Source organism: Neofelis nebulosa, chromosome 12 (genome assembly GCF_028018385.1).
Source record: "Neofelis nebulosa isolate mNeoNeb1 chromosome 12, mNeoNeb1.pri, whole genome shotgun sequence".
Lineage (NCBI taxonomy): Eukaryota > Metazoa > Chordata > Mammalia > Carnivora > Felidae > Neofelis > Neofelis nebulosa.
The window spans coordinates 10601689-10629232 of NC_080793.1; the positions used below are offsets into that span (position 1 = coordinate 10601689).

A 27544-nucleotide genomic window follows, 5' to 3' on the forward strand; every position below is an offset into this window, starting at 1 on the left:
AGTTGTTTCAGGGATCTTGCCCTAACGTTAATTTAAGAAAGGGGTGGGAAAGGTAAGAAACATTCTTACCTAGGCAAGAGTCATTTCACATGCCCAAGAGCAGAATTTTCTTGAACATAGTCAAAATTTCCAATTTCCCCTTACCTTTAAAACTTTCTGGGGGCTTTTTATTACTAATAATGCTTTGTAGCTGCTAGAATTCGTTGAGACTTGCTGAGTGATGGATCACTGATATTAACTTTATACACTGAGATTCAGTTCATAATTTTAGGATATAAAGTATTTTATTATTTTTTATAAAAGTATATTTTAAACTTCCACTATGTCAGAATCTTGATCTCTGAAATTTCTTACTAGTTGTCTGGAGTGGGGTCTAGGATGGTGAGAAATTACTTTAAGCCCTGTTACAACTGTGGATTAAAGGTAGTCATTTGTATCAAGGGAGGTTCAAGATTACTTGGATTGGCTTCCTGAGGGAAAAGGATGATCTAGATAAATGATTTTACATGATCAAAAAGGGCAGGCTCTCTGGTGCTGATATGAAACTCAATACTGCCCAAGGATAGTAGATATTTTATGGGGTGGGCAATGGGCTAAAAGGTTAATTTTCTAACGTGTCAGAACTGGAACCTGATGGCATGACTGTTTTTAGTCGGAGGCCCACACTTCTGCAGTGCCCCAGAAGCATTTGGACAAGCATGGAGTATAATACCAAGGGTGTTCAGGCCAAGTTCAATACAACGGTTAAAAGTGACCTGCAGTGCTGTATGTTGTGGGGTTAGCAGGTGGTTAGGAAAGACAAGGGCCAGTCTTTCATCCCTGTCCCCAGTGGCTCTCACATGCCAACAGGCTGCACCTCTTTCTGGAGAGCAGCTACTAGATGAATACTAGAAAGATAGGCTTCAACCTGTAAATGTCCACACTATGGTTTCTACAGCTTAATTCTCCAACATTTTTGTGATCAGTATCTTGACCAATCACACTTACCACCTAGGTTGTATTGCTGGTAAAACCCTTTATATAATAGAGGTTTTTGCACTGGGCTATCCATTTCTTCACCTCCCAAATTAGGTAAGAGTTAGAGGGATATATAGATAGTGCAGAAAATATTTTGGAGGTATAAAATAGCTAAGGTTTCATTTAACTTCCCTGAAAAGTTGTCATTTAATAAAAATGTGGGATTAGTCAACTACAGTCACAATACAGTCACTATAGATTTCCCCTTCTGTATTCATCCCGCCGAACACAAAACAAAGCAGTGTGTCAGTCTGACTTTCCTCATGTGAGTCACCACCTTGGGTCACTCCTTTGCTGGCGGAATCCCCTTTCTCAGCATCACAGTTCAGAGTGAGAGAATTGGAATCTTCTTCCTCAGAAGTACACATCACTGGCCATGGAATGACACACATGGAATGATCCAATCGTCCAGGGGGGAGAGAAGTATCAAATTTAAGCAAGGTCCAATGCTGCTTTTCTGTGTTAGAAAAAACAATATACACAAAGGCTCTGCGTCAAAAAATTTCCAGAAATGCTCAGTGATTTGCTGTTATCACTAAGTACTAGCAGAAATAAGAAATAAAAGGAAAAAAAAAAAATCTATTGGCAGTGTTACTGCTTTCATGATGTCATTCCCTATAAGTTTGGTTTTCATTCCTTTGGGTTATTATTTTTGACAGAGCGGGGGAGAGTGTGTGCATGTGTGCAGGGGAGGGGCAGAGGGAGAGGGAGAATTATTTTTAAGTTTTGGGTTTTTTTTTAAATTTATTTACTTTGAGAGAGACTGCAAGCAGGGGAAGAGCAGAGGGAGAGAGGAAGAATCTCAAGCAGGCTCTGTGCTGTCTGTACAGAGCCTGACATGGGGCTCAAACTCGTGAAACTTTGAGATCATGACCAGAGCCAAAATCAAGAGTCAGACACTTAACCCACTGAGCCACCCAGGCACCCCTGATTCCTTTAGATTTAGATGCGGAGGGACCAAAATGAAAAACTAAAGCGCTGTGATACTTTTCAAAGAATGGTCGCATTAGTTTAAAGATCCACAGTGAACACCTGCTCACCTATGTGATACCGATGCATTGTGTCCAGTGCTCCTGTGGGAGTCATCCCTCCAAAGATGTACAGGTGTTTCCCCACAGCCACAGCTGAGTGGGCAGCACAGGCTGCGGGAGATGCCCCAGTGGGACTTAGCTGCTGCCATTTCATCTCATCTGCCAAGAGAAAGAAAGTGGGTACAACATGGCCTAGAATATGGATTCAACCTTACTTGTCAGACTTTTGTAGTTGGCAGACCAATCACTGAAGCTCATTCACCAAGCACTCTGAGAAGTATTACAAGGTTTATTACTTGGGGGAGCTTGAGATTCTGTTTGGGTGGTCCGGGGAGGGAGGAGAGGCTCTGGAATCCGTAGTTTTAACAAGCACCTCAGGTAATTCTGAGGTAAGTGGTCTTTGGAGCCCACTGAGTGATACTGTCTTTGGTGACTCACCATTTACTATTTTGGAGCCCACAGGAGGGGAGTTCCATGTCTGCGTGTGTGCATTTTAAATGTTAGCAGTTCCTTAGCAACTCTGTGAGTGCTGGCTAGGCACTAAATATTTTGCTCGCTTAATTCTCCTAACAGCCCAAGAAACTGCTATTACTTCTGTCTACCCTCGTTCTTACATTTGAGGAAATGGAATTAAAGAGGGCGAGGCTTGTCCGAGATCCCACAGCTAGCAAGAAGCACAGCCATGATACTCAGGTCTGACTCTAGAACCTGTGTTCTCTCCACCGTAATGTGCTGCCTCCAACACCTACTCCCAACCTATTTGTGCAAGGATATTTGTGTCTTTTCAAACAAGCATTGAAATGAGGCAAGATAGTATTGGATTTTAGGTTTAGGGAATTACTAGAGTAGGAAAGGAAGAGAAATAACCAGGAAGTAGCTCCTCAGCACAAGGAAATAGGACTTTTTTTTTTAAGTTTATTTTGGAAAAGAGCGCGCAGGGGTGCACGAGTGCATGTGAGTAGGGGAGGCGCAGAGACAGAGGGAAATAGAGAAACCCAAGCAAGCATAGTGATTTGCTGTCCGCTGCGGGTTCGATCCCACAGGTTCAATTCCACGATCAGTGAGATCAAGACTTGAAATCCAGAGTTGGACCGCTTAACTGACTGAGCCACCCAGGCACCCCAGGACTTTCTTTTTTCTAAATAAGCATTACAACCCCAGCTGACCGCTGCAGGGAACACTTCCGTGAAGATGTTTTCCATTTGTCACTTCAAGGCAGGGGCCCAGCATCTCAGGGTTGGAAGGGAGAATCACTCAGCCCAGCCAAAACTCTAGCCAATATAAGAATCCCAGCCAGTGTCACTTGGCCTCAGATGTCACCAAGCCAGAGAACTCATTGTTGGGCAAGGCAGCCCAATACACTGAGCGGCAGTTCTCATGCCTTCTGCCCACAGCTCCAATTCTTATAGTCTAGGGCAATGCAGAACATGTTCATTTGCTTGTCTGTCCACCCAAGATACACACTCATCACCTGCAATCTGCCAGATACTGTGTTAAATGCTGGAAACATACCGGGGAAACAGAAAAAGCCTCTGCCCTAAGGGAGCTCATCATCTAAACGAATAACCCAGAATGAGTCCAGGATCTCTAAGACATGTCAGCCCTTCAGACACTGAAAGACGATTCTCACATTCTCCCCAGCTTTCCTCTTCCAGGGGTTTTTAACCATTTAGCATGGCAATTCTGGTCCCCAACGCCCAGACATACTCCGAGGACACACATATCCCTCACGGGCATAGGGTTAATGGCTAATGGCAGTCAGGGAATCCAGTCAGGGAACCCAAAGCATAATGAGTTTTAATGAAAGAGCAGGGTTGTTGGAAGCATAAGAGATAACTAATGGCTGGTACAGAGCAAGTACTCAGAAAATTATTGCTTTCATTGGTATTATTATTTATTATTATTTAGGCCACATTTGCCAGAAATCTAGCCAAGATTCCACTGGCTGGCCAAATTACCCACACTTAAGAGCAAGGCTATATTCTATCAAAGTATATTTTATTTCATTTTAAGCAGATAACTGCCCATGCCCTCTACCCTACTTACTTATATCAATGCAGTGGAGATCATCATAGAATTTGTCCCCTGCCAAGCCTCCATGGATGAAGAGCTTTGTCTCTGCTGCCACCATCACATGACCATGCCGGGGGGATGGAGGTTTTCCAAGGGTCTCTGGCTGTGACCAGGTCAGAGTGTCTAGAAAAGTAGTCATTGGCATCAGATGAAAAAGCTATGAAGCAAGAACATGAGAAATACACCCAAGCTTCACTCCCCAGCAAGCAGAGACGCTGAAAGCAAAAAGTGACCTGGGGACATTCACTCCAACTTGTCAACTCAATCCAGACCTCCTTCCTTCTACAACCTGTAGAGCCTCTGCTTGGACACTTTCAGGGCTGGAGAATTCACTACCTACCACGCCTGCCCATTCTACTGGGCTTTAGGAAACCATTCCTCGCTTTGAATTTAAAAAGACCTCCTTTAAGCTTCAGCCTGGAACTGCAGCAAAATTAAAAAGAATAGTCTGCTTCTTCTGTGACAGGCCTCAGAGTCTTTTTTTTTTTTTTTTCTCCCAAGACAATACCCTTAATTGACTTGCTGGAAGCATGGGAAAATAAGGCTACTTTTGAAGTTAGCAGGGCCTGCTGGAGCCGCAGTATAGGATAACAGACCAGCGAAGTTGGAGTGAAAACTGGGTCATTTCACTGAATAACTTCGTGGCCTTGCACCGGTTAATTCTCTAAGCTCTAGCCTCTACAGTTGTAAAATGGGGATAGAGATAATACCTCCTTCTCAGGGTTGAAGTATGCATCAAATGAGATAAGCACAGACAAAGTATTCAATACGTGAGAGTTTGTGTGAGAATTACTGTTTGTGGTACGCCTGAAGGTTGTGCACGGAGCCCCACCGTTCAAAGGAATACAATCTGAAATAATCTGAAAAAGGTTTATGCATAAACACGTTCATCATGACATTGTTTGTAATAAAGAATGGAAAATAGCTTAAGTGCACAGACAAGTGAATAGTTGTTATTGCTACAGTCATGATAGAATACTGTGCATTTATTTAAAATGTTGAAGAGTGGAGGGGTCCCTGGGTGGCTCAGCCGGTTGAGCTTCGGGCTCTTGATTTCCTCTCAGGTCATGTTCTCACAGGTTTGCGTGTTTGAGCCCCATGTCAGGCTCTGTGCTGGTAGTGCAGAGCCTGCTTGGGATTCTCTCTCTCTCCCCTCCCCCACTCACCATCTTTCTCCCTCTATCTCTCTCTCAAATAAATAAATAAACTTAAAAAAAAAAAAAAGCAAAAAAAAAAAAAAAATGTCGAAGATTGGGGCGCCTGGCTGGCTCCGTTGGTAGAGCATGTGACTCTTAATCTCAGGGTCATGAGTTCAAGCCCCACGTTGGGTGTGGAGCCTACTTAAAATAAACAAACAAACAAACAAACAAATAAATAAATAAAATTGTTGAAGACTTCATGATCACAGGAGAACTGTGCTTAAGTGAAAAATACAAGACACAAATATTACATATGAAATTATTTCTGCTTTTTCTAACTTTTATTTTTTTTTAATTTTTTTTTTTTTAATGTTTATTTATTTTTGAGACAGAGAGAGACAGAGCACGAACGGGGGAGGGGCAGAGAGAGAGGGAGACACAGAATCTGAAACAGGCTCTAGGCTCTGAGCCGTCAGCCCAGAGCCCGACGCGGGGCTTGAACTCACCGACCGCGAGATCGTGACCTGAGCTGAAGTCGGACGCTCAACCGACTGAGCCACCCAGGCACCCCTAACTTTTATTTTTAAAAATATTTGTTAATGTTTACTTATTTTTGAGAGCGAGACAGACAGAGCACGAGCAGGGGAGGGGCAGAGAGAGAGGGAGCCCCCAGAATCTGAAGCAGGCTCCAGGCTCCGAGCTGCCAGCACAGAGCCCCATGCGGGGCTCGAACCCACAAACTGTGAGATCATGACACGAACCAAAGTCAGGCTCTCAACCGACTGAACCACCCAGGCGCCCCTCTTTCTGCTATTTTGTAAAAAAAATTTTAATTAAGTAAGCTCTGCCCCCAATGTGAGGCTTGAACTCATGATCCTGAGATTAAGAGTCACTATGTTCTCACGGTTTGTGAGTTTAAGCCGCACATAAGGCTCTGTACTCACAAGTGTGGAACCTGCTTGAGATTCTCTCTTTCCCTCCCTTTTTGCCCCTGCCCTACTCTCGCTCTCTCAAAATAAATAAACTTACGAAACTTTTTTTGAAATAAAAAGTGCTTTAAAAGAATTGCAAACACCATTCTTTCTGGAAAGAGAAAAGTCATACTGTACTCTGTCTCTGGTCTTCCAATTTCACTTTATAAGTTTGAAAGTTTGCTTACTGTATCTTCTCAACAAAAGGCTACATCTCTCTTAAAAAACACACACGAGGGGCGCCTGGGTGGCTCAGTCGGTTGAGCGTCCGACTTCGGCTCAGGTCACGATCTTGCGGTCCGTGAGTTCGAGCCCCGCGTCGGGCTCTGGGCTGATGGCTCAGAGCCTGGAGCCTGCTTCCGATTCTGTGTCTCCCTCTCTCTCTGCCCCTCCCCCGTTCATACTCTGTCTCTCTCTGTCTCAAAAATAAATAAATGTTAAAAAAAAAATTAAAAAAAAACCCACACACACGAAAACTACTTTTGTCACAAGTTACTTATAAATCGCTATTCATAAATGCCTACTAGTAAGCCAAAGAAATGCAAATAAATGTTCCTTATACAAAAATTTGACCAGAGGGCTCAAAATTCTAAATGTTTATATCATTTCACCCAGTAATTTCACTTCTCAGCATCTATTCCACATAAATGTTTGTAACACATACAAAAATTAATTTATGTTCACTGTGGCGCTGTCAGCAAAAAGTCAATCAGAAAGAAAATGACTGAATAAATAAGGAATACCCACAGGATATGCTCTACAAGGAAACCGGTTGTGACTTAGAAGACAGCCATGACTTATGATTAAATGAAGGGATGATAACACAGTTCATGTCCCTTAGGTGCCCCCTATATGCCAGGCACTGTGCTATGCACTGTATGACATTATCTTATCTAATCTTCCCAGTTCTTTTTAGTAGGGGCACTATTACCATTTCTATTTTACAGATCAACAAACCTAGACCTAGAGAGATTAACTAGTCACAAGTAATACAGGGGTGCCTGGGTGGCTCAGTCGATTAAACATCTGGCTCTTGATCTCAGCCCAGGTCTTGATCTCAGGGTTGTGAGTTCAAGTCCCGTGTTGGGCCCCATGTCGGGCTCAGCACTGGGCGTGAAGCCTACTTAAAAAAAAAAGCAATACAGAAAGTATGTGTCAGATCTGGTCCTGAGTCCAGGTTATGTGGCTACAAAGGGCATGTTTTCAACTACTAAGATTTAGCCTCACCCCTGCAAAAGTAAGCTATAGAACTGTATTTATTATCTGATTCCATGTATGTGTTTTAAAGTTTTTATGTAACTCCAAAATTCATAGAAATTTCATAAATGCATAAGAATGTCCGGAAGGAGACATTAGGAACTGCTAACAATGTTTACCTCTGTTTATGTAGTGGGAAGGAAAAGCTAAAGGGGAAACTCGTACTATTTTCTTTATAAATGACACTTTATGTTAAAGTGATCATTTATACCTTTTTAAATGCAAATTTTGCTGTGGGAAGAAGATATTAGCTAAGGGATACACCGAAGACATCTAGAAGAGAGACACTCAGACAAAGTGTCATTTTCTAACCTCTTCTTCCTACACCAGGTAAGCTGTAGGCCAGGGTGGCTCTGACCTGGTAAGTGGCAACCCTGGGGTGCCCTCCAGTCCATACTTGCGTCAAACACATGCAGCTTCACATCCTGCACAGGCTGGGCGCCTCTCTCTCCGCCCCCAAAGACATACAGCTGGTTTCCAATGGCTGCAGACGATGTGTGGAATGTTCTTGGGCATGGCGGGGGGCTGGTCACCTCCGGCATGGTCCAAATCCTGGTTTCTGGTTTAGAGAGAGAAGGCAGTCACCTAAAATATCCAGGCTGATGGGCCTCTCATCTTGACTCTGAGGCCAGGCAGGGTTACCTTTCATACCCCTATCCCCAAGGGGGACAGCAAAGGCCTAGGCAGGGTTCTTGTGCCACCAAAGTCAAGGACGGGTAGCGGGTGATACTTAGAATTTTCCCAGATAGAGGCAAATCCCCAAGATTGAAAAAGTCACACATGCAATTAAGAATGAGGTCGATTTGATTTTGGAGGCCTTCCTTCAAACGTCCTCTCTGAACGCACTTCTGCTTTGCTGACTACCCTGCCCTGTGCCCATTCAGAGGAGACCAACATCTGCTAAAATGCATACCCACTAGAGGTGAGAACTAAATGTGCCAAATTACCCCAGACTATGTGGCATTAAAAGAAAGTAGACAAAGTTATCACAGTTTCAGTAGTAATAATAATAGTTCCTTATAAATAGTAAGTGCTAAGTAAATAGTAGTTCTCCATTTTACAGATAAGAGAATTGAAGCGGAGACAGATGAAGTCATTTGTTTAAAATGACATGGCTAGGGGCACCTGGCTGGCTCAGTCAGTGGAGCGTGTGACTTTTGATTTTGGGGTTGTGAGTTTGAGCCCAACGTTGGGTGTAGAGATTTACTTAAAAAAAAAAAAAATAAAATCTTGGGGCGCCTGGGTGGCTCAGTTGGTTAAGGGTCCGACTTTGGCTCAGGTAGTGATCTCACGGTTTGTGGGTTTGAGCCCTGCGTCGGGCTCTGTGCTGACAGCTCGGAGCCTGCTTCAGATTCTGTGTCCCACTCTCTCTCTGCCCCTCCCTTGCTCATGCTCTGTCTCTCTCTCTCACAAATAAAATAAACAAGGGGGACAAAACAGAAGAGACTCATAAACATGGAGAACAAACTGAGGGTTGCTGGAGGGGTTGTGGGAGGGGGGGATGGGTTAAATGGGTAAGGGGCATTAAGGAATCTACTCCTGAAATCATTGTTTCACTATATGCTAAATAATTTGGATGTAAGTTTAAAAAAATAAAAAAATTAAATTTAAAAAAATGATAAAATAAAATAAACATTGAAAAATTTTTTAAAAAAACAAATAAAAAATAAAATCTTAAAAAAAAAATAAAGGGACATAGCTAATAAATGGCTGACTTGGGATTCAAATTCCATCTTGATAACACCAAGATCTAGGTGTTTTCCACTTGTCTGACTTGAGAATAAAATTTCACTACCTTGGGAGGTGCACAGAAGCTTATTTCTTTTTAGAGTGAAGCATGAGTTTTATAGAAACAGATGCATTACATGGAGTATCTTCCTTGTGCAGAATCATTGCCCTTAACCTTCTGTCTTGTCATTATCCACTCAACTCTAGCAGGTGGCTGGAAAGTATCCTCATTTTGCAGATGAGGGAACTGAAGCTCGGAACATGCAAGTTCTTTCCCCCAGGTCACAGTGCTTGTGAGTAGCAGAGCAGAGGTTTGAACTCAGTTCTGTCAAGACTCCCACACTCGTGCACTGCAACACACTAGGGATTATTTCTTGTCTAGAAATTCTGTGCCTTTTGTAAAGGTCTTCATTCAGTACACAGAGTACCACAGGAAGCATCTGGAATATGTATTGGACTCAAACATGAACCTTGAGATGAAACAAGTCTCAGCCTATATCTAAAGCAAAATGTCATTATCTCTATAGCTACAGACCTTGGAGAGCTTTTGGATCTTGGGGGTGGGGGGTTAGTCGATGCTCAACCTCCAGGACCAGAAGATCCTGGGACTGTGTTGCTGCCAAGTCAAACGCTGGCACAAATAATCACAAAGGACTCCTAAGCCATTTGGCGGACTAGCCTTAGTAACAAAACAGCTAATGATTCACTCACATTTTTCCTATATCTTGGGCATGGTGTCAAATTATACTATCTAGGAGAGAAAACGGATCTGGTAGAAAATCAATTCCTCTGACAGACGCTTTCCAAATTCTCTGTATTTTATTCAAATGGATGCCATCATTGAAAGTCAGAAGCCCAGGGATCCAGAACTGATTTCCATCTGCCAAGCCACAGTTACGTCAACCGCCACCACCACAATTATTGAGCATTAACTATGTGCCAGATACTGAGTTTATTTGAATTCTTGCCAAACTTGACCAGGTAGAAACTATTACTATCCCCAAATGACAGAAGACCAACTGTCTGCAAACAAGCATCTTAGTGATAGAGCACTGGGCAAGAGTTGACTGGCATGTGAAAATGTCCAGGTTGCTAATCGTTAACAAAGTGCATAGTTAAAGAATTAGATATAAGCTTTTTGGGCTATCCAATTAGCAGTGTTTAAAAATGATAAATTCAGGGGCGCCTGGGTGGCTCAGTCAGTTAATCATCTGACTCTTGGTTTCAGGTCAGGTCATGATCTCATGGTTGTGAGATAGAGCCCCACGTCGGGCTCCATGCTGGATATGGAGCCTGCTTGGGATTCTCTCTCCTCCCTCCCCTTCCTCTCCCCTGTTCACTGTCTCTCTCTCTCTCTCTCTCAAAAAAAAAAAAAAAAAAAAAAAAGATAAATTCAAGGGTGGCTGGCTGGCTCAGTCAGTGGGGCATGCAACTCTTGATCTCGGGGTTGTGAGTTCAAGCCCCACCTTGGGCATAGAGATTACTTAAAAATAAAATATTTTTTAAAAAAAGATAAATTCAAAGTCAGCCAGGAGTGAAAATGCACTATTAAACACAGCTGGAGAGAGAAGAAGTTGGAAAATTCTGGAGAGCAATTGGGTAGCATGTATCAAAAGTCTTAAAGTTCACAGTGTTTTGTTTTGTTTTATTTTAGCAGAACAAAGGAGATAGAAGTTTACTGAATATACCACAATGGAATGGCAGGCAGAACAGCAGAGGAAAGGCTGTCAGGCTCAATGTTTTATATAGTCTTTTTATTCCTAGGCATGAATTCTAAGCAAATAATTGTCAGTGACTTCTGAGCAAAGATGTTCACTGCTTTGTTATTCATAATGGTGTAAATCTGACAACCAAATGATGGTATTGTCACAAAATGGAGTATCATGCAGCCATTAAAGGTGATGTTACAGCAATGTCAGCAGGAAGTAATTTCTGCAGTAATTATGAATTTTAAAAGGAAAAAGGTACAACAGTGTGCTGGTGAAATAGTATGAACTCAGGCTTACAAAAATGCAGAGAAATAAAAGAAAGGAAGTACTGAGATGTTCTCAGTAGCCTTAATGTCACAGGATTGTGGTTGCCTTTTGTCCACTTATTTACACTTTCCAAAAATTTTTTTTAATTTGTTTTCAACGTTTATTTAAAAAATTTTTTTTAATGTTTATTTATTTTTGACAGAGAGAGAGAGAGAGATGGAGCATGAGCGGGGGAGGGGCAGAGAGAGAGAGGGAGACACAGAGTCCGAAACAGGCTCCAGGCTCTGAGCTGTCAGCACAGAGCCCGACGCGGGGCTCGAATTCATGGACCGCGAGATCATGACCTGAGCTGAAGTCAGACGCTCAACTGACTGAGCCACCCAGCTGCCCCCACTTTTCAAATATTTTAAAATGAATTTTATTTATTTATTTATTTACTTACTTATATTTATTTATATATGTATTTATTTTTTGAGAGAGAGAGAGAGCCTGTGCTAGAGAGGGAGAGGGGTAGAGGGGGGGAGAGAGAGAAAATCTTAAGCAGGCTCCACACTCAGCACAGAACCTGATGTGCAGGCTCAATCCCACGACCGTGAGATCATGACCTGAGCCAAAATCAAGAGTCGGATACTCAACCGACTAAGCCACCCAGGCGCCCTTTATTATATTTATAAAGAGAAAACAACAACAACAAAATTTTAATTATAATTTGTAACAAAAGACAAGTCCACCTCCCATGGGTGGTTCAGCAACAATCTCTTAGAAGAGATGTTCTCAAACTGCTTTGTCAGTGAGAAAACTGCCAGTGAGACTGGGTAGGAACTTTGCACTGTTTGGCTAAAAGAAACATAATAGGAGGATCTAGGTCAGGGTTTCTTAACTTTGGCACTATTGGCATTTGAGACTAGATGATTCGCTATTCTGGGGGGCTGTCCTGGCCATTACAGGGGGGACAGCAGCATCTCTGTCCTCTGCCCACTAGATGCGAGAAGCAACTGCCCATGTTCCATGTTTGATCACCAAAAATGTGTCCAGACATGGCCAATTGTCCCCTGAGGGACACAATCGCCCCCAGTTAAGACCCCCTGATCTAGCTGACAGGTTCTAGGCTAGCTTAGTCACTGACTCTCTTAGGACTTTAGGAAAGTCACTTCCCCTGGACCTGGGTCGCCCACTTGGCATAACTGTTCTCTGAAGTTTCTTCCAGTTTTGGCTTTTAACAAATTGATAATTGCAACTGTTACGAGATGAGGGGGTGGGGGAAATGCAATTCTGTTTTTTTCAGATTTTGCCAGAAGTTAAAATTTCTGTTTTCTATGAGGCCAGCAAGTTAAACAGATTATTCAGTACAATCCAAATGAGTTTTGCTATAGGAATTGGAATTGGATTTCTTTCCTTAGGTAAATAAAAGAACCTTTGGCTACTTACCAGGATTTAGAACTTGAAGGCAATTTCGATTTCCTGACTGGTCAGCACCTCCAAACACCCAGATGGTATGAGGAGCACAAGAGGGAACAAAGCTGGCATGCTCGTACCGGGGCAAGAGGCCCTCCGAGGTGGCTAAATCCCACCGGTGTGTTCCTAGAAAACATTTCACTCAGTTCCTGCACTGGAACTGCCACTGTAGTTTATGTCAGTTGACAAACTTGGGGGAGAGTAGTGAGGAGAAAAAGTCGAAAGCATAACCACCACAACCATCAGATCACTGGCAGGGAATATGGTCAAATTCCAAAAAGTTCTATAATAGAATTTCGGGGGCTGTCTGCCTAGTCTATAAACCCTCCTCTATGGAAACTGTCCCCATTCTCCCAACCAGGGGGGTAGAGATCCCAGAAGATCTGTTTGTACTACATCTTGACTTTCTAGCTTCAGCTCATTGGGTCAAAGGTAGTTACTTGACCCCAAATGGGTCAATCAGATCTTCCCTCCTGAGAATCTGGAATTCGAACAGATTTCTGGATTTCTTCTTGCATGTATGGAGAAGCAGCTAAAACCAAAGTATGGAGAAGAGAAAGAAAGAAACATCTACATAAAGAAGATCTTGGGGTCGTGGGAGGGGGGATGGGCGAAATGGGTAAGGGGCACTAAGGAATCTACTCCTGAAATCATTGTTGCACTATATGCTAACTAATTTGGATGTAAATTTAAAAAAAATAAAAAACAAAACAAGTTAAAATTTAAAAAAAAGAAAAGAAATACCAAATAACTACAAAAATAAAAAAAAGATCTCCTCAGAGATGAGGGAGGAGGTAGATGATCTCTGACAGTTTTCCAATTCCTGCTTCTACTCTCTCCGGAGTCTAGGCTTTATCTCCTATGTTTAGATTCTTCCCTTTTTTTTGCTGGTTTAAGAGAGTTTCTGTTACCTGCAGCTAAATGATTTCTGGCTAAAACAAGCTCACAACTGCTCAGGGAAGTAAGACAGTAGCCCCATTTTATAGGCCACTGAAGCCCAAATGGTTTACACAGGTTAACCAGAGTCACAAAGCTAGTAATAATAGGTCACACCAAAAATATAAGCGGACTACTCAGTGAGTTTCTTGAGGGCTGGAAGAAATTTTAATTGCCTTTGAATTCCTAGTGCAGGGTGTAGAAATTCAAGTGCCTACATAGGAGGGAACGTGGCAAGTTGGGGGATGAGAACCCCATTTGATAGGCGGGGCAGCTCAGTGCCAAAAATCTGTTGCCATGTAGACATACAGGCCTACTGATGTCAGAGCTTCCAAAATCATCAAGAGAAGCCAAACCATCTCAATTTTTATATGTAGACCCTTGTACATTTGGTTGGTAAACAACTTAGATTAAATCAATAATAGCGACTTTGCATGGGCCTAACAAAACACATATGGGGGTCTGCCATCGTGTAAAGCACATGGTGGTCACCATCCGTTCGTTTTTCATTCATCATCCATCTATCCAAATACTTAGAAAGCACCTACTCTGTGCCAGGTGCTATGGTAGTGGCTGGGGGTACAGTGATGAGTAATATAACCATGTTCCTTGTTTCCAAAGAGCTTATACTCCTGTGGGGAAGACGGATAAGAAATAATCACACGTGGTAAGAGCTGTGAAGTGGAATAAGGATGGGGAAGTACAGGATACTATGGAAATATAGAGGGTGGTTGTGACATTGTGATTTATATTAAGAAATTGGGGCGCCTGGGTGGCTCAGTCGGTTGGGCGTCCGACTTCGGCTCAGGTCATGATCTCGCAGTCCGTGAGTTCGAGCCCCATGTCGGGCTCTGTGCTAACAGCTCAGAGCCTGGAGCCTGTTTCAGATTCTGTGTCTCCCTCTCTCTCTGACCTTCCCCCATTCATGCTTTGTCTCTCTCTGTCTCAAAAATGAATAAACGTTAAAAAAAAATTAAAAAAAAAAAAAGAAATATATATGTGATCTTGGGGCACCTGGGTAGCTCAGTCGGTTAAACATCTGACTCTTGATTCCGGCTCAGGTCATGATCTCACGGTTCGTGAGATCGAGCCCCGCATCTGTTGTCAGCACAGAGCCTGCTTGGGATTCTCCCTCTCCCCGTCTTTCTCTCAAAATAAATAAAAAATATAAAAAAGAAAGAAAGGAAAGAAAGAAAGAAAGAAAGAAAGAAAGAAAGAAAGAAAGAAAGAAAGAAAGAAAGAAAGAAAGAAAGGAAGGGAGGAAGGAAGAAATATATATGTGATCTCTGTCAGTTCCAGGCACAGAGCTCTTAAAACCCTTGGAATTTCCCAAGTGATAAGATTGAAAAGGGTGTCTTTTATAAAAAGCCCCTGTCAACCACACCTGGATTTATGTTTACGAGGTGACTTCTGGAAAGCCCTAAGGATGGGGGCTGGTTGCCAGGGGAACCAACCATATGATTAGAGGGTTGGAACTTTCACCTAGCCTCCCACATCCACCTCTGGGAAAGGCTGAATCAATCACCAATGGCCAGTAATTTAATCAATCATGCCTGCATAAAGAAGCCTCCAGAAAAAACCAGGTATTTGGTGAGCGTCCAGGTCAGTAACCATGAGGAGGTACTGGGAGGATTGTGCACCCTCAGAGTAAGGATGCTCTGTGCCCTTCTCCCCATACCTTGCCCTATGCATCTCTTCTATCTGGCTGTTCCTGAGTTATATCCTTTTATAATAAAGCAGTAATCTAATATGTAAGCTATTTTCCTAAGTTCTGTAAGCCACTCTAGCAAATTAATGGAACCGTAGGGATCATGGGACTCTCCAATTTATAGCTGGTAGGTCAGAAGCATAGGCAACAGCCTGGACTTGGGGTTAGCATCTGCAGTGGGACAGGGGCAGGACAGTTCTATGGGACCGAGCCCTTAACCTGTGAGAATGTAATGCTAAGTCCAACTGGATCTTGTCAGAACTGACTCGAGTTGTAGGACACCCAGCGGGTGTTGCAGAATTGTTTGGTATGGGGAAAGACTCCCAGACGTTTGGTGGCCAGAAATAAAGTATTGAGACTAGTGCTGGGAGGAGAGACAGGAGTAGAGAAGGAAAACAGGATTTCTCCTTTCCAGTGGTACTGCCTAAACTAGCCCAGAAGTATCAAGGAAAGCTTTCTGATGGAAGTGGCAGTTAATGTGGGATCTGAAAGAGGAATAGTAGCCAGGTGATAAGGAAAGGGAAGAGCCTTCCAAGCAGAGGGAACTATAGGTGCAAAGGCTTGGAGGCCAGAATTTAAGACATGTTCAAGGAACTGAAAGATACTCAGGGTAGCAAATATGGGTTTGGGAGAGCCAAGAAAGGAGCTGGGAAGGGCTTGAAATGTAGGAATGACATGGTCAGATTTGTGTTTTAGACAATACTGTCTAGGTATGGAAAATGCACGTACGGTGCATTTACGGGGTAAACTTGGAAGCAGGGAGACCAGAAAAGAGGCTGTTGTTATGTCCAGTTGAAGAGTAATAATGTTTAGGGGTACCTGGGTGGCTCAGTCGGTTAAGTGTCTGACTCTTGATTTTGGCTCAGGTCATGATCTCGCTGTTGGTGGGTTCGAGCCCCTCACTGGGCTCTGTGCTGACAGTGCAGAGCCTGCTTGGGATTTTCTCCCTCTCTCCCTCTCTCTCTGTCCCCACCCCCCCTCAAAACAAACAAACAAACAAACAAACAAACTTTAAGGGCGCCTGGGTGGCTCAGTCGGTTAAGCATCTGACTTCGGCTTAGGTCATGATCTCGCGGTTTGTGAGTTCGAGCCCTGCGTCGGGCTCGGTGCTGGCAGCTCAGAGCCTGGAGCCTGCTTCGGATTCTGTGTCTCCTCCTTTCTCTGCCCCTCCCATGCTCATGCTCTGTCTCTCTCTGTCTCTTAATAATAAATAAAAGTTAAAAAAAAAATAAACAAACAACTTCAGGGACACCTGGGTGGTTAAGTGTCTGACTCTTGGTTTCAGTTCAAGTCATGGTCTCATGGTCCTTGAGACTGAGCCCCGCAAAGGCCTCCGCACTGTCAATGTGGAGCTTGCTTGGGATTTTCTCTCCTCTCTCTCTGGGCCCTTCTCCCTGGCTTGCTCGCTCTCTTTCAAAATAAATAAATCAACATTAAAAAAACTCTTTAAAAAAACAGACAGGCTTTAAAACAAAAAGAGAGAGAAGTAAAAATGCTTGGACTGCAGTAGTAGTAGTGGAAATGGATAGATGTGGATGAAGATAGAGACGTTTAGGGCTTGGTGATTAATGAATTATGTGGATGGAAGAGGAGGTGGAGCCATCAATATCTCCCAGAAAAATATCTGATGAAGCAATGGTTGGATGTCCGGGGCTCTATAGAGACTCTTTCACCCCCCAAAATGAGGTATTGGTTGGTGGACGTCTGCTGAGACGTTAGGGGCCTCTCAGTGACGTTCATTTTCTTAGAGGAAAACCCTGCTCTCTGGTCTCAACCAGTGTTCTTACGAATGGTCTGGTCATGGCCGGTAGCACAAGCCCTGCTCTCTGGCCACAGGTCAGACATTGACAGCTGCTGGTCTTACCCAGATCCATGGTGTGCACATCTGAGAAGCTCCTGCTTGGATCTGCTCCCCCAACAATGAAGACCTTCCCTCTCTTGGCATCACCAACTGGGGGTAAATATGAACAGCTGTGGCCAACCCGAGCACAGGGGCTGTCTCCAGGGGGGGTCAAGGTGTACCTGCCAAAGGAAGGATGTATTCAGGAGACCTGAGCGGAGAATAAACGGGGCCGTGTGTTCTTTCTACTCCTCATGAAATACTCACCAGAATGAAGAGTCTTATACATACACCCACCTTAAGCTGTATCCACCAAAGCAGTATTTCCCTCATTGATAATTGTCCCTACATTTGCACATAACCTTTGACTTTTCAATTTTGTCCCCACTTGTAGCTCACATTAACCTAATGGGGTTGCAATGGACTAGTAATTGTCCCCATTTGGCAGACAGGGAAACTGACACCCAGAGAAGTTCAGTGGTGTGTCCCAGCACGAGATGGTACCTGTGAGCATGGTTTGTGAATTCCCAGCTCAGGTGCTTTTGAGATGTGTGACCTTTTAGAAGTCATTTAACCTTTCTGAACCTTAGTTTCCTCATTTGGACAGTGAGGTTGGCAATAGTTCTTTGCTGTGAAGGTAAGATGAAGTCTTGTAACAGTGCAGGGACGGACTCAGTAAATGGTGGCTGGAGCTTTATGGCCTCTCACGTAGGAACCTACAGCCCCAACGATCCTGCCGCTAACCCATGATGCTCTGTCAAGGAATATTCTCCAAAATGTATAGATTTTAAGAGCTTTTCCAGATTACTCAGAAAGCTTGACTCAGAAGCCAGAGCTAGGACTCTGAAAAAATCAAATACAGGATCCATTCATTCCATTCTCTAAAGTCACTCTGAATGCCAACCAAAAAACATAATTCAAACTTCCCGGTTGGAAAAGAAAATTCGGTAGCTATTTTTCAGGCACTGGCTCATTAGACCTCTCAGGCATCTGGTACTCCTGACTCTTTCCTCTTTCTTGTACCTTTCTCCTCACCTGGCTTCCCCACATCCCTTCCTTTTGGTTCTCTACCCATTGTTCTGGCTGCTCTTTTCTGTTTTCTTGCCCTGACTCCTTTCCTACCAGCTTTCTCCTAACCCTTAATACCCTTGGATTCTCTTCTCAGTCTGTGTTCACTTACCCTGTCAAGTTCATCTGCACTGATGGTCTCAACTTACCACCCATCTACATACTCATCAGCGATTTCCAGTGTCAATTTCTTTTCCAGATCCCTCTTCTGATAACCAGATTCACATACCCTATGATCACCTGATGATTACTAACAATGTACCGCGTAGGCTGTGAACTTCGTTACAATCCTGGTTTCCCTTAATCTGTACAAAACCCCTTTGAGGACGGTACTATTATCACCATCTGATTTTTACAACTGAGAACCCGAGACTTAGAAAGGTTAAATAACTTACCCAAGAGCACACAGCCACCCAGATACGTGGTGAATACGACAGAAAGTCCCTGCCTTCAGAGCCCTCACAGACTAGTTGGGAAGAGAAACATTAAACAGGTAATTTCACAAATACCCATTTTATTTTAATTGAGCTATAAAGGAGTACAGGATATATATATAGGGATATATACCATGAGAACATATCCTAAGGGGACCTCAGCCTGTAAGGAGAGGTGTGAGAGGGAGGGGGTCAGAGAAGGCTTCCTGAAGAAGCACCATTTGAACTGAGCTCTGAAGTATGAGAAGTTAGGTGGACAAAGAGAGGAATGAAAAGATGGAGGGAAAGAGTGACCCAGGTAGAGATCAGCACATACAGTACCTGAGTGGGCAGTGCAAGGCATGTTAACGAAGAGAAAGAGAACAAACGATGAGTAAGGGTACCTGAGGTTGGAAAAGACAGGCAGGGACAGGTGGGCCATTTTAAGGACTCTGGTTTTTATCTTAAGATCAAAGAGACACAAAAGGGTTTTAAACCAGGGAATGCCAGGAGCAGATTAACGTTGGCTAGAGAGCAGGAGGGGACATGGGGAAGCCAAACTGGAGACCCTCCTCTCCAAAGTCCTGCAGAAGCATTGTCTCCTCTCTACAGCCTTCTGTGAGCCCTCCTTCAGTACTGATCACACTCACCGCCACCACCTGCTTAGTCCGTAACCCCCACTACTAGGAGACTATTCACCTTTGTACCCTGAGCACCTACACAGCAGCTGCCCGTCAGGCCATTGTTAGTTGAATAAAGCGTTGGTTGAGCAAGCAACCAAGAAGCAGTAAGGCCAGTTTAATCCAAATCCAATTCCCTGAGAATCTTAAAAATGAGTCACAGCTTGAGGGAAGACACAGTGTTGGAGCTGTGGATGCCAGATGGTCAGTGCCTTATTCTTCCTAGTAAATGGATTTTAATAAAATCAACATCTGCTCTGTGATAATTATTGCCCCACTATCTTTCCTCTGAAGACCTTTTCAGACAGTTTGAGTCTAATTACCAGCAACTACAGACAGCTTCGTCTCTACCCTTTCACAGAGATGATCAAATATGTTAGTAAACTACTTATAAATGAAACAAAAACTCTTGTTTTTCTCTGTCTGAATCCTTCCTTACAGACCATGTTGCCTTCCTGGGCTTGTCTCCAGGCCCCAAGACTGGCAGCAGCTTCATGGTGTCCTATGCATAAGAAAAAAAGGCACTTTTTAGACACACAGGACAAATCAGGTCACTTCCTTCTTTAAAACCTTTCCTTTTGATGTGCCGATTTCTAGGGCTTGGTTCATCTGAATAAGCATTACCAACCTTTTGATATAAACTTAAATTTGGGAGGCAAATATAACACAACTTTATTGACACAATTACAGGGTTTTTCTTTATTATGTCTTATTTATTTTTGAGAAGGAGAGACAGAGGGTGAGCAGGGGAGGGGCAGAGAGAGAGGGAGACACAGAATCCGAAACAGGCTCCAGGCTCTGAGCTATCAGCAAAGAGCACGACGTGGGACTCCAACTCACAAACTGTGAGATTATGACCTGAGCCAAAGTCAGATGCCTAACTGACTAAGCTACCCAGAGGCCCCCAATTACAGAGGTTTTTTGGCTAAAGTTTTCTGTGTGTCTGTGATTTTCATGGAGAAGGGACATATGTCAAAATATTTTCAGGGGTGGGGCGCCTGGGTGGCGCAGTCGGTTAAGCGTCCGACTTCAGCCAGGTCACGATCTCGCGGTCCGTGAGTTCGAGCCCCGCGTCGGGCTCTGGGCTGATGGCTCGGAGCCTGGAGCCTGTTTCCAATTCTGTGTCTCCCTCTCTCTCTGCCGCTCCCCCGTTCATGCTCTGTCTCTCTCAGTCCCAAAAATAAATAAAAAAATTTTAAAAAAAAATATTTTCAGGGGTGGGGTGCCTGGGTGGCTCAGTGAGTTAAGTGCCTGACTCTTGATTTTGGCTGGGGTCATGATCTCACAATTGGGGGGATCAAGCCCCATGTCAGGCTTTGCACTGACAGGACAGAGCCTGCTTGGGATTCTCTCTCTCTCCCTCTATCTCTGCCCCTCCCTCCCACCCCCATGCTCTAGCACTCTCTCTCAAAATAAATAAACATTAAAAAAATATTTGCAAGGGTCATAAGATGTTTATACTCATCAAAAGATAAAATATTTTATATTTTATTTTTTTTTAAGCTTTATTAATTTATTTTAGAGGTGCCTGGGTGGCTCAGTCAGTTGAGTGTCTGACTTAGGCTCAGGTCATGATCTCACAGTTTGTGGGTTCGAAACTCAGATCATCAGGCTCTGTGCTGACAGCTCGGAGCCTGGAGCCTGCTTCACATTCTGTGTCTCTCTGCTCCCCCACTCACGCTCTGTCTCTCTCTCTCTCTCTCTCGCTCTCAAAAATAAAATAAAAACATTAAAAAAAATTTCTTTTAGTCATGTCTGCACCCAACACGGGGCTCGAACTCACAACCCTAAGATCAAGACTCACATGTTCTCCTGACTGAGCCAGCCAGGCACCCCAAAAGATAAAATACCTTAAAAGGTTGAGAAATACTGATCTCTGGGATAAATCCATGCCTCAGCATGGCATTCAAAGCCTTCTGGACTCAACCTTTTTCCCAGGGACTCACCTCCACTGCTATAGTGAGCTACTGTTGCTATATTTGTTGTTTCTAACATGTCAGGCCCTTTCATATCTCGCATCTGCGTGCTACTTCTGGTACCTGAAATGTCCCTTCCCTTCTGGTCAACTAGGAAACTCCCAACCTCCAAAGCCCAGTTCAAAAGTCCCTCCCTCAGTATAACCTTCCCAGATTTGTTGTTTTCCATTTACATCCTCAAGTTACTTCCTTCTCCCTCTGAAGGTTATCAATGAAGTCACCATCATTGCAGGGATCACTCTGAATGTGATTAGCCATTTAAAAGTCCCTAGATTAGATTCCAGAGTAAATTCCAACAGAGCTGGGCCTCTCAGATTCTTTCAAAGAACCTACCAATGGGCCCCGGCTTAGAGTAGAATTGAGGGATGAGTGAATGAAGAAAGAACATAGATGAAATTTCTGGGAGATGAACGAACAAATCCAACTTTTGGCCTAAGCCACTGACCGCGGTCCCCAAAGCCCAGTGGGTAAACTTCGTATGAGCGGAGACTTCATTGCAGCTACCTCTGCCAGTCCCATCCCCCAGTTCCATCCCCGCGTGGCAGCGACAGAGGACACAGTGTCGGGAGAGAACAGGCTGGTTTCTTTCCGTCAATGAGGCCGGGCCGGAACCCGAGCACGCCCTCCCCAGGGCTCTTCACCCGGCCCGGGCCCACTCCCCTAAAGGATGCGGCGGCTCCCGCCCAGGATCGCGTCAAACCCACGGCCCGGACACCCCCAGACCCGAACCGCATTACCTGCGGCAGCTTAGGATGGTCCCGGACTGTGGCTCCGCCCCTAACATGGGCGGGGGTTGTGCCTTCGCCCCTCCCCCAGGCCCGGAAGAGCGGGACTGCCAACCGCTCGCCGTCTCCCCGCGTCATTGGCCCGGTCCCCGGGGCGCGCCCTTTGGAAGGGGACCGGGAGGGCTCCTACCCGCCAGGAATGTCGGCCTGGCTGTGCGTGTCTCGGGAGCCAAACTGGCCGGCCGTCCCTAGGGCCTTTCCTCCCCGGCGGAGTAAATAAGCCAGGGCTCCTTGGAAACGACTTAACAAGCGAAGTGCAGGGGGTTGGGCATCGGCTTAGAGGACCCAAATTCCTTCCGCAGCTGGGCTCCCCTGAAGGAGCTAGGGTGTTTTCAGTTCCAGCGGATGTTATAAATGGTTTTTGAAATGGTTTCAAAGACCCTTTCCTAGGTGTGAAATGTCCCTGCTTGGTCTTAGGTCAGTTCAAGCTTTGGTGTCTTAAGCAGCTGACTCATTCCATAATTAGCATTTGTAACTATGGCAGGCACTATGCTGAACCAAACGTGGCCCCTGGCCTCCTGGAGTTTACACTCTAACTAGAGAGCGAGATTAAACAGAAAAATAATTAGGTACATTTGCAAAAAGTGCAAGGAATAAAATGTTCATCGACGAGAGCATTTGGGGGGAAGTTACTTTTCTCTGGGCCTCAGTGTCACCCATCCGTAAAACAGAGCTGGTAAGATTTCTGTCACAAGGTTATGGTGGGGAATAAATGAGCTAATGAATATAAAACGCTCAGTTCACAGTCGCTGGCATAGAGCTGGTCCTCTGCAAAGTATAACGCTATTCCTATAAATAAACTCTAGACACTAGTCCTGAGCTAGACTGCTCATCTGCATTACCTCTGATCTCCATGAGCATAGGTTCTCTGCAGCTTTCCTGAAAATGCAGAGCTGACTCACCTATGTATATGTTCCAGAGAATCCCACAATCACTTAGGAGGGCTGAGGCCAGTTGTTGTGTCATAGGAAACAGGAAAAAGCTAAGGAAGGAGATCTCAGGAGCTCCTGAAGTATAGTGCCTAGTGGGAACCAGACAGCCATGCTTGGGTTCAAATCCAGGCTCCAGCACTAACCATCTAACCCTGACATTTACCAAGTTCATGATTCTTCCTGAGCCCTACTTTCCTCATCTCTTGAATAGGATCATAATACCTTGAATACCAATTCTTGAAATTATAACAGGAATTTATTAACATTAAACTTTTTTTTAATGTTTATTTTTGAGAGAGAGGGAGGTAGAGCATAGCAGGGAGGTACAGAGAGAGGAGGACAGAGGATCTGAGGTGGGCTCTGCGCTGACAGCAGAGAGCCCAATGCGGGGCTTGAACTCATGAATCATGAGATCATGACCTGAGCCAAAGTCTACCACTTAACCGACTGAACAACTCAGGCTACCGTATAACAGGAATTTATTGACAAAATGGAATTCGAGGTCTGCAGCTCTCCTCACTGCTCAAATATCTTATTTCAAACACCTGGAGTCTTTATGAGTTCCCATTATTAATGGAAAAATCTCCATCGCTGTCTGCCACATTCAGTCATTCTGCTCTCCTTCAGGAAAGAAAACCAAGGCTAAGTTGGCTCTGCCATATGTCCATGTACATCTTGATGGAGATTTCTGCTCAGAGATGTGGAATGCTCTGATGGGCCCTGTGTCTTTTGGCTAGCTCCATTTCAAGATTCCAAACTGGAGTTGCACATAAATAAGAAAAATTGGAAGAGGTCTGTGGGCAAAACGGCAACCAACTTTCATTGCGAGACCTATGCTTTACACTAGAAGTCACATTTCAGAAATTGCTGGAAGGAAATTTTGAGATCTATTTTTAAATTGGAAATTGAGTGGCACCTGGGTGGCTTAGTCAGTTAAGTGACCAACTTTGGCTCAGGTTCCAGTCCTGCGTCAGGCTCTGTGCTGACAGCTCAGAGCCTAAAGCCTGCTTCGGATTCTGTGTCTCCCTCTCTCTCTGCCCCTTCCCCACTCGCACTCTGTCTCTGTCTCTGTCTCTCTCTCTCTCTCTGTGTCAAAATTAAATAAACATTAAACAAAACTTTAAAAAATGGAAATGGAGGCCCAGAGAACTTACAAAATAACTAGCCTACATAAATGGCAGAAACAGGAGCCTGGATTTACTGCTTTGCCAAGGAACACTAAGAACACATTCCAGGGGGCGCCTGGCTGGCTCAGTCAGTAGAGTATGCGACTCTTGACCTCAGGGTCCTGAGTTTGAACCACACATTGGGGGAGGAGTCTATTTAAAAAAAAAAGAAAAAAAGAACACATGGCAGTCAGCATGTTCTGTACAGTTTTCAAAGTAAATGACCGATGTGTCTATTACCTCTTCTAAGAGCTCACCAAACACTCTGAAGAATGCTTCCCTCATCTCTCTCTGCTGTGGATGTCAAGAGTGAGGTTCACTGAATGAGGTGGGGCTGCAGGAGGGAGTTTGCCAGATGGTTTGGTAACGTGGGAACCGCCACCTGCTTTCGCTGCAAGGGGATGCCATCTGCTTTCATTACCTACCTGTTCACTGACGTATGGGAGAGGGAAACAATGATGCTGATGACACCTTCCTTTCAAGCACATTATAGTTTGTAAAGAACAGTCATGTCCATCCCCCTACTTGCCTTCCTTCCCAGTTCTGAGAAAGTATTTTGAGTAGGACTAATTCCTGGTTACTGAGGTTCAGAGCCAAAAAAGTGAATTGCCATCTTTCTAAAGAGGACTGTGATAATAATTTTAAAACCTCAAAAATAATAGCATCTTTTCCTCATTTGGAATTTTTTCTCCAAGAAATTCTGAGCATGCCATCCTTGTGTTGTTTTTTTTTTTTTCCCTAAAATCTCAAATGTTACCTCTTCAGAAAGGCCTTTCCTGCTCACCTAATACTAAGAGCTAACACATTGCACTCACTCTGTACATGTTATCATTTTAAGCCCTTTCTATATATTAACTCTGTTAACCCTCAGTACAAGTCTATACAGTAAGTATTATGCTTATCATCTCCATACGATATGATGGCAGTTATTATCTCCATAGAGAAGCCAAGAAAACTGAGGCACCAAAAGGATAAATAACCTTGCCAAAATCATGGTACGAGTAATAGAGCCTAGACTTGAACTCGACCATCTGGTGCTGGAGTCTGCACACTTTACCTCTACTATATTGCCAACCTAGGGTGCCTGGGTGGACCAGCCGGTTAAGCATCTGACTTGATTTTGGCTCAGGTCATGATCTCACGGTTTGTGAGTTCAAGCCCTGCCGTCCCCTCCCCGCCTCATCCATCCCCATGTCGGCCCTACACTGACAGTGCGGAGCTTGCCTGGGGTTCTCTCTCTCCCCTTCTCTCTCTGTGCCTCCCCAAGTTTAAGTAAGTAAACTTAAAAGAAAAATATACCGCCAACCTAAAGTAGGCTTCTTTCACTCCATTTTTCTTACTTACAGTACCCCTCCTTTCCCTTTTTAGCACTAATCACACACTGCAATTAGGTATTTGCTTATTTATATTTATATCATTTGTCTCCTCTGTCTCCATGAGAGGAAGGATCATATCTGTCTCATTCACATTATAAGTGCTATATAACTATTTAGTGAATAAATGAAGAAATGTATACTTGTGGGCATCATTCATTCTGTAACACACTTAAAATTTTTTTTAAGGAGGGGCAGAGAAAGAGAGGAAGAAAGAAAGAATCCCAAGCAGACTCTGCATTGTCAGCGCAGAGCCAGATGCAGAGCTCAAACTCAAGAACTGTGAGGTCATGACCCAGCCGAAACCAAGAGTCAGATGCTTAACCAAATGAGCCACCTGGGCACTCTGCAACAAACTAAAAATTAATTTTAGGGGTGCCCAGGTGGCTCAGTCACTACTGAGCTGTCACTACAGCATGTGCCTCTTGATCTCGGAGTTGTGGGTGTGAGTCCCACATCGGGTGTAGAGATTACTTAAAAAGAAAATCTTAAAAAAAAATAATTTTACTTTGGAACAATTTCACAATTACAGAATAGTTGGAAAGAACTTCACTCGGAGATCTCATTAAAGTTTAGTCAAATGTCCCCCAAATACACTTTAGCACAAGAAGATCCAGTCCTGGGTCACTTGAACAACAAATATCGAGCACCTGCTAGTTTTGGATTTTATAAGTCTCCTAAGTGGTCTCCCAACTGCAACAACTACCTACTACAATCTCATACAGCAACCAGAGTGATACTTTTATTTTTTGTTAAAAAAAAATTTTTTTAACGTTTATTTATTATTGAGAGACAGAGAGAGACAGACAGAGCATGAGCATGGAAGGGGCAGAGAGAGGAGACACAGAATCTGAAGGAGGCTCCAGGCTCTGAGCTGTTAGCACAGAGCCTGACGCGGGGCTGGAACTCACAAACCCAGCGAGATTATCATCTGAGCCGAAGTCAGATGCTCAACCAACTGAGCCACCCAGGCACCCCAGAGAGTGATCCTTTTAAAATGAGTTATACATGTTACTCCTCTGCTCGAAACCCTGAAGTAACTCCCTATTAGATTAAAAGTAAAACCATTCTTTTCTCTCATCTCCTCTCCTCTTGCTCCAACCACATTAATCTTCCCATTTCCAAAATTCCATCTAGATATGCTTCCACCTTAAGTTCTCTGTGCCAACCTCTTCCCTATAATTGCCCTCAAGTGTCTGACTGGCTAACTCCCCTACCTCTGGTGGTTCTTAGAAATACATCACCCCATCTCCCTATACTGCTCCCCCACCCCGGCACTTAGCACTTTCTAAAATGCTGTAGTTATTTATTATGTTGTTTATGTTCTGTCTCCTCTTCTAGAATGTACTTACAGACAGAGGATAGAGATCTTTGTCTATTTTGCTTGCTCAATATCCTAAATGCCTACAACAGTACCTGGCATACAGTTGGTGTTCAACAAATAGCTGCTAAATGAACAATTGTTGGTTATACTAAGTGCCAGGTTCTGTTTTTTTGCACTGGGAGTAGAACAGAAGACTCCCTGCCATCATCAGACTCACACTGAAGCATACTTAAACCAGTCAGACCTATGTTCCAACCTCGGCTCCTATGCCTAGTTCCTGTGTGTTTGGGGGCAAGTTACTTAACCTCTCTGAACCTTGGTTTCCTATCAACTGTTATGAGAATTAAACGGAAAAACAGCATTTATATATCATTTAGCATCAGAAACGCTTAATCACTGTTTCCTTTTCTCCAAGGCTGCAAGATTGGTAGCCTGATGTCCCTGACAGGCTTAGACGAGGTTTTCACGAGGACTTGGATAAGTACAAACAGGTTATTATGGCGAGGCTTACCCAATTTTTAAGATGTTTTGGTGACAGAATGCTTAAAAGGGTCGAACTGAGAAACCAAGGAATGGCTAGAGTCACCTACTTTGCCTTTTTGCATCGGAAAAGTCTCTCTGGGCCGGTAGAAGTGAAAGTCTAAAGGAAGGGAAGGGGAGTAAAAGAGAAGTAGCGGGCCACTACTAAAAACTACA

General features: G+C 43.9%; 1 protein-coding gene across 8 annotated transcripts; it reads right to left on the bottom strand.

Annotated features, from left to right (window-relative positions):
• Positions 1 to 262: 262 nt before the first annotated feature.
• Positions 263 to 27488, bottom strand: RABEPK (Rab9 effector protein with kelch motifs). Of its 8 annotated transcripts, XM_058694130.1 has the most exons (9): positions 21602 to 21945; positions 19736 to 19794; positions 18595 to 18665; positions 17156 to 17313; positions 12621 to 12773; positions 7886 to 8047; positions 4095 to 4244; positions 2058 to 2207; positions 263 to 1474 (listed from the first exon to the last, which is right to left on the bottom strand). In XM_058694130.1, exons 1-9 carry the CDS (start codon positions 21798 to 21800, stop codon positions 1182 to 1184), a joined length of 1395 nt encoding a protein of 464 aa, XP_058550113.1. In that variant the 5' UTR covers positions 21801 to 21945; the 3' UTR covers positions 263 to 1181. The 8 variants fall into 8 exon arrangements, with proteins under 8 accessions (XP_058550113.1, XP_058550117.1, XP_058550116.1 ...); XM_058694134.1 differs by lacking the exons at positions 18595 to 18665; positions 21602 to 21945 and adding an exon at positions 27360 to 27488; XM_058694133.1 differs by lacking the exons at positions 18595 to 18665; positions 21602 to 21945 and adding an exon at positions 27439 to 27460.
• Positions 27489 to 27544: the final 56 nt, after the last annotated feature.

Excerpts from the sequence above, each read along its gene's own strand:
- RABEPK (XM_058694130.1), bottom strand. The coding sequence starts at position 21,800 with ATGGAACTGGGGGATGGGACTGGCAGAGGTAGCTGCAATGAAGTCTCC. Across the intron at positions 17,314-18,594 it reads GGGTGGCTGTGTGCTCTTGG|GTACACCTTGACCCCCCCTG; the intron begins GTAAGTTATTTA and ends TTCCTTTGGCAG. Across the intron at positions 8,048-12,620 it reads CCTTCAAGTTCTAAATCCTG|AAACCAGGATTTGGACCATG; the intron begins GTAAGTAGCCAA and ends TCTCTAAACCAG.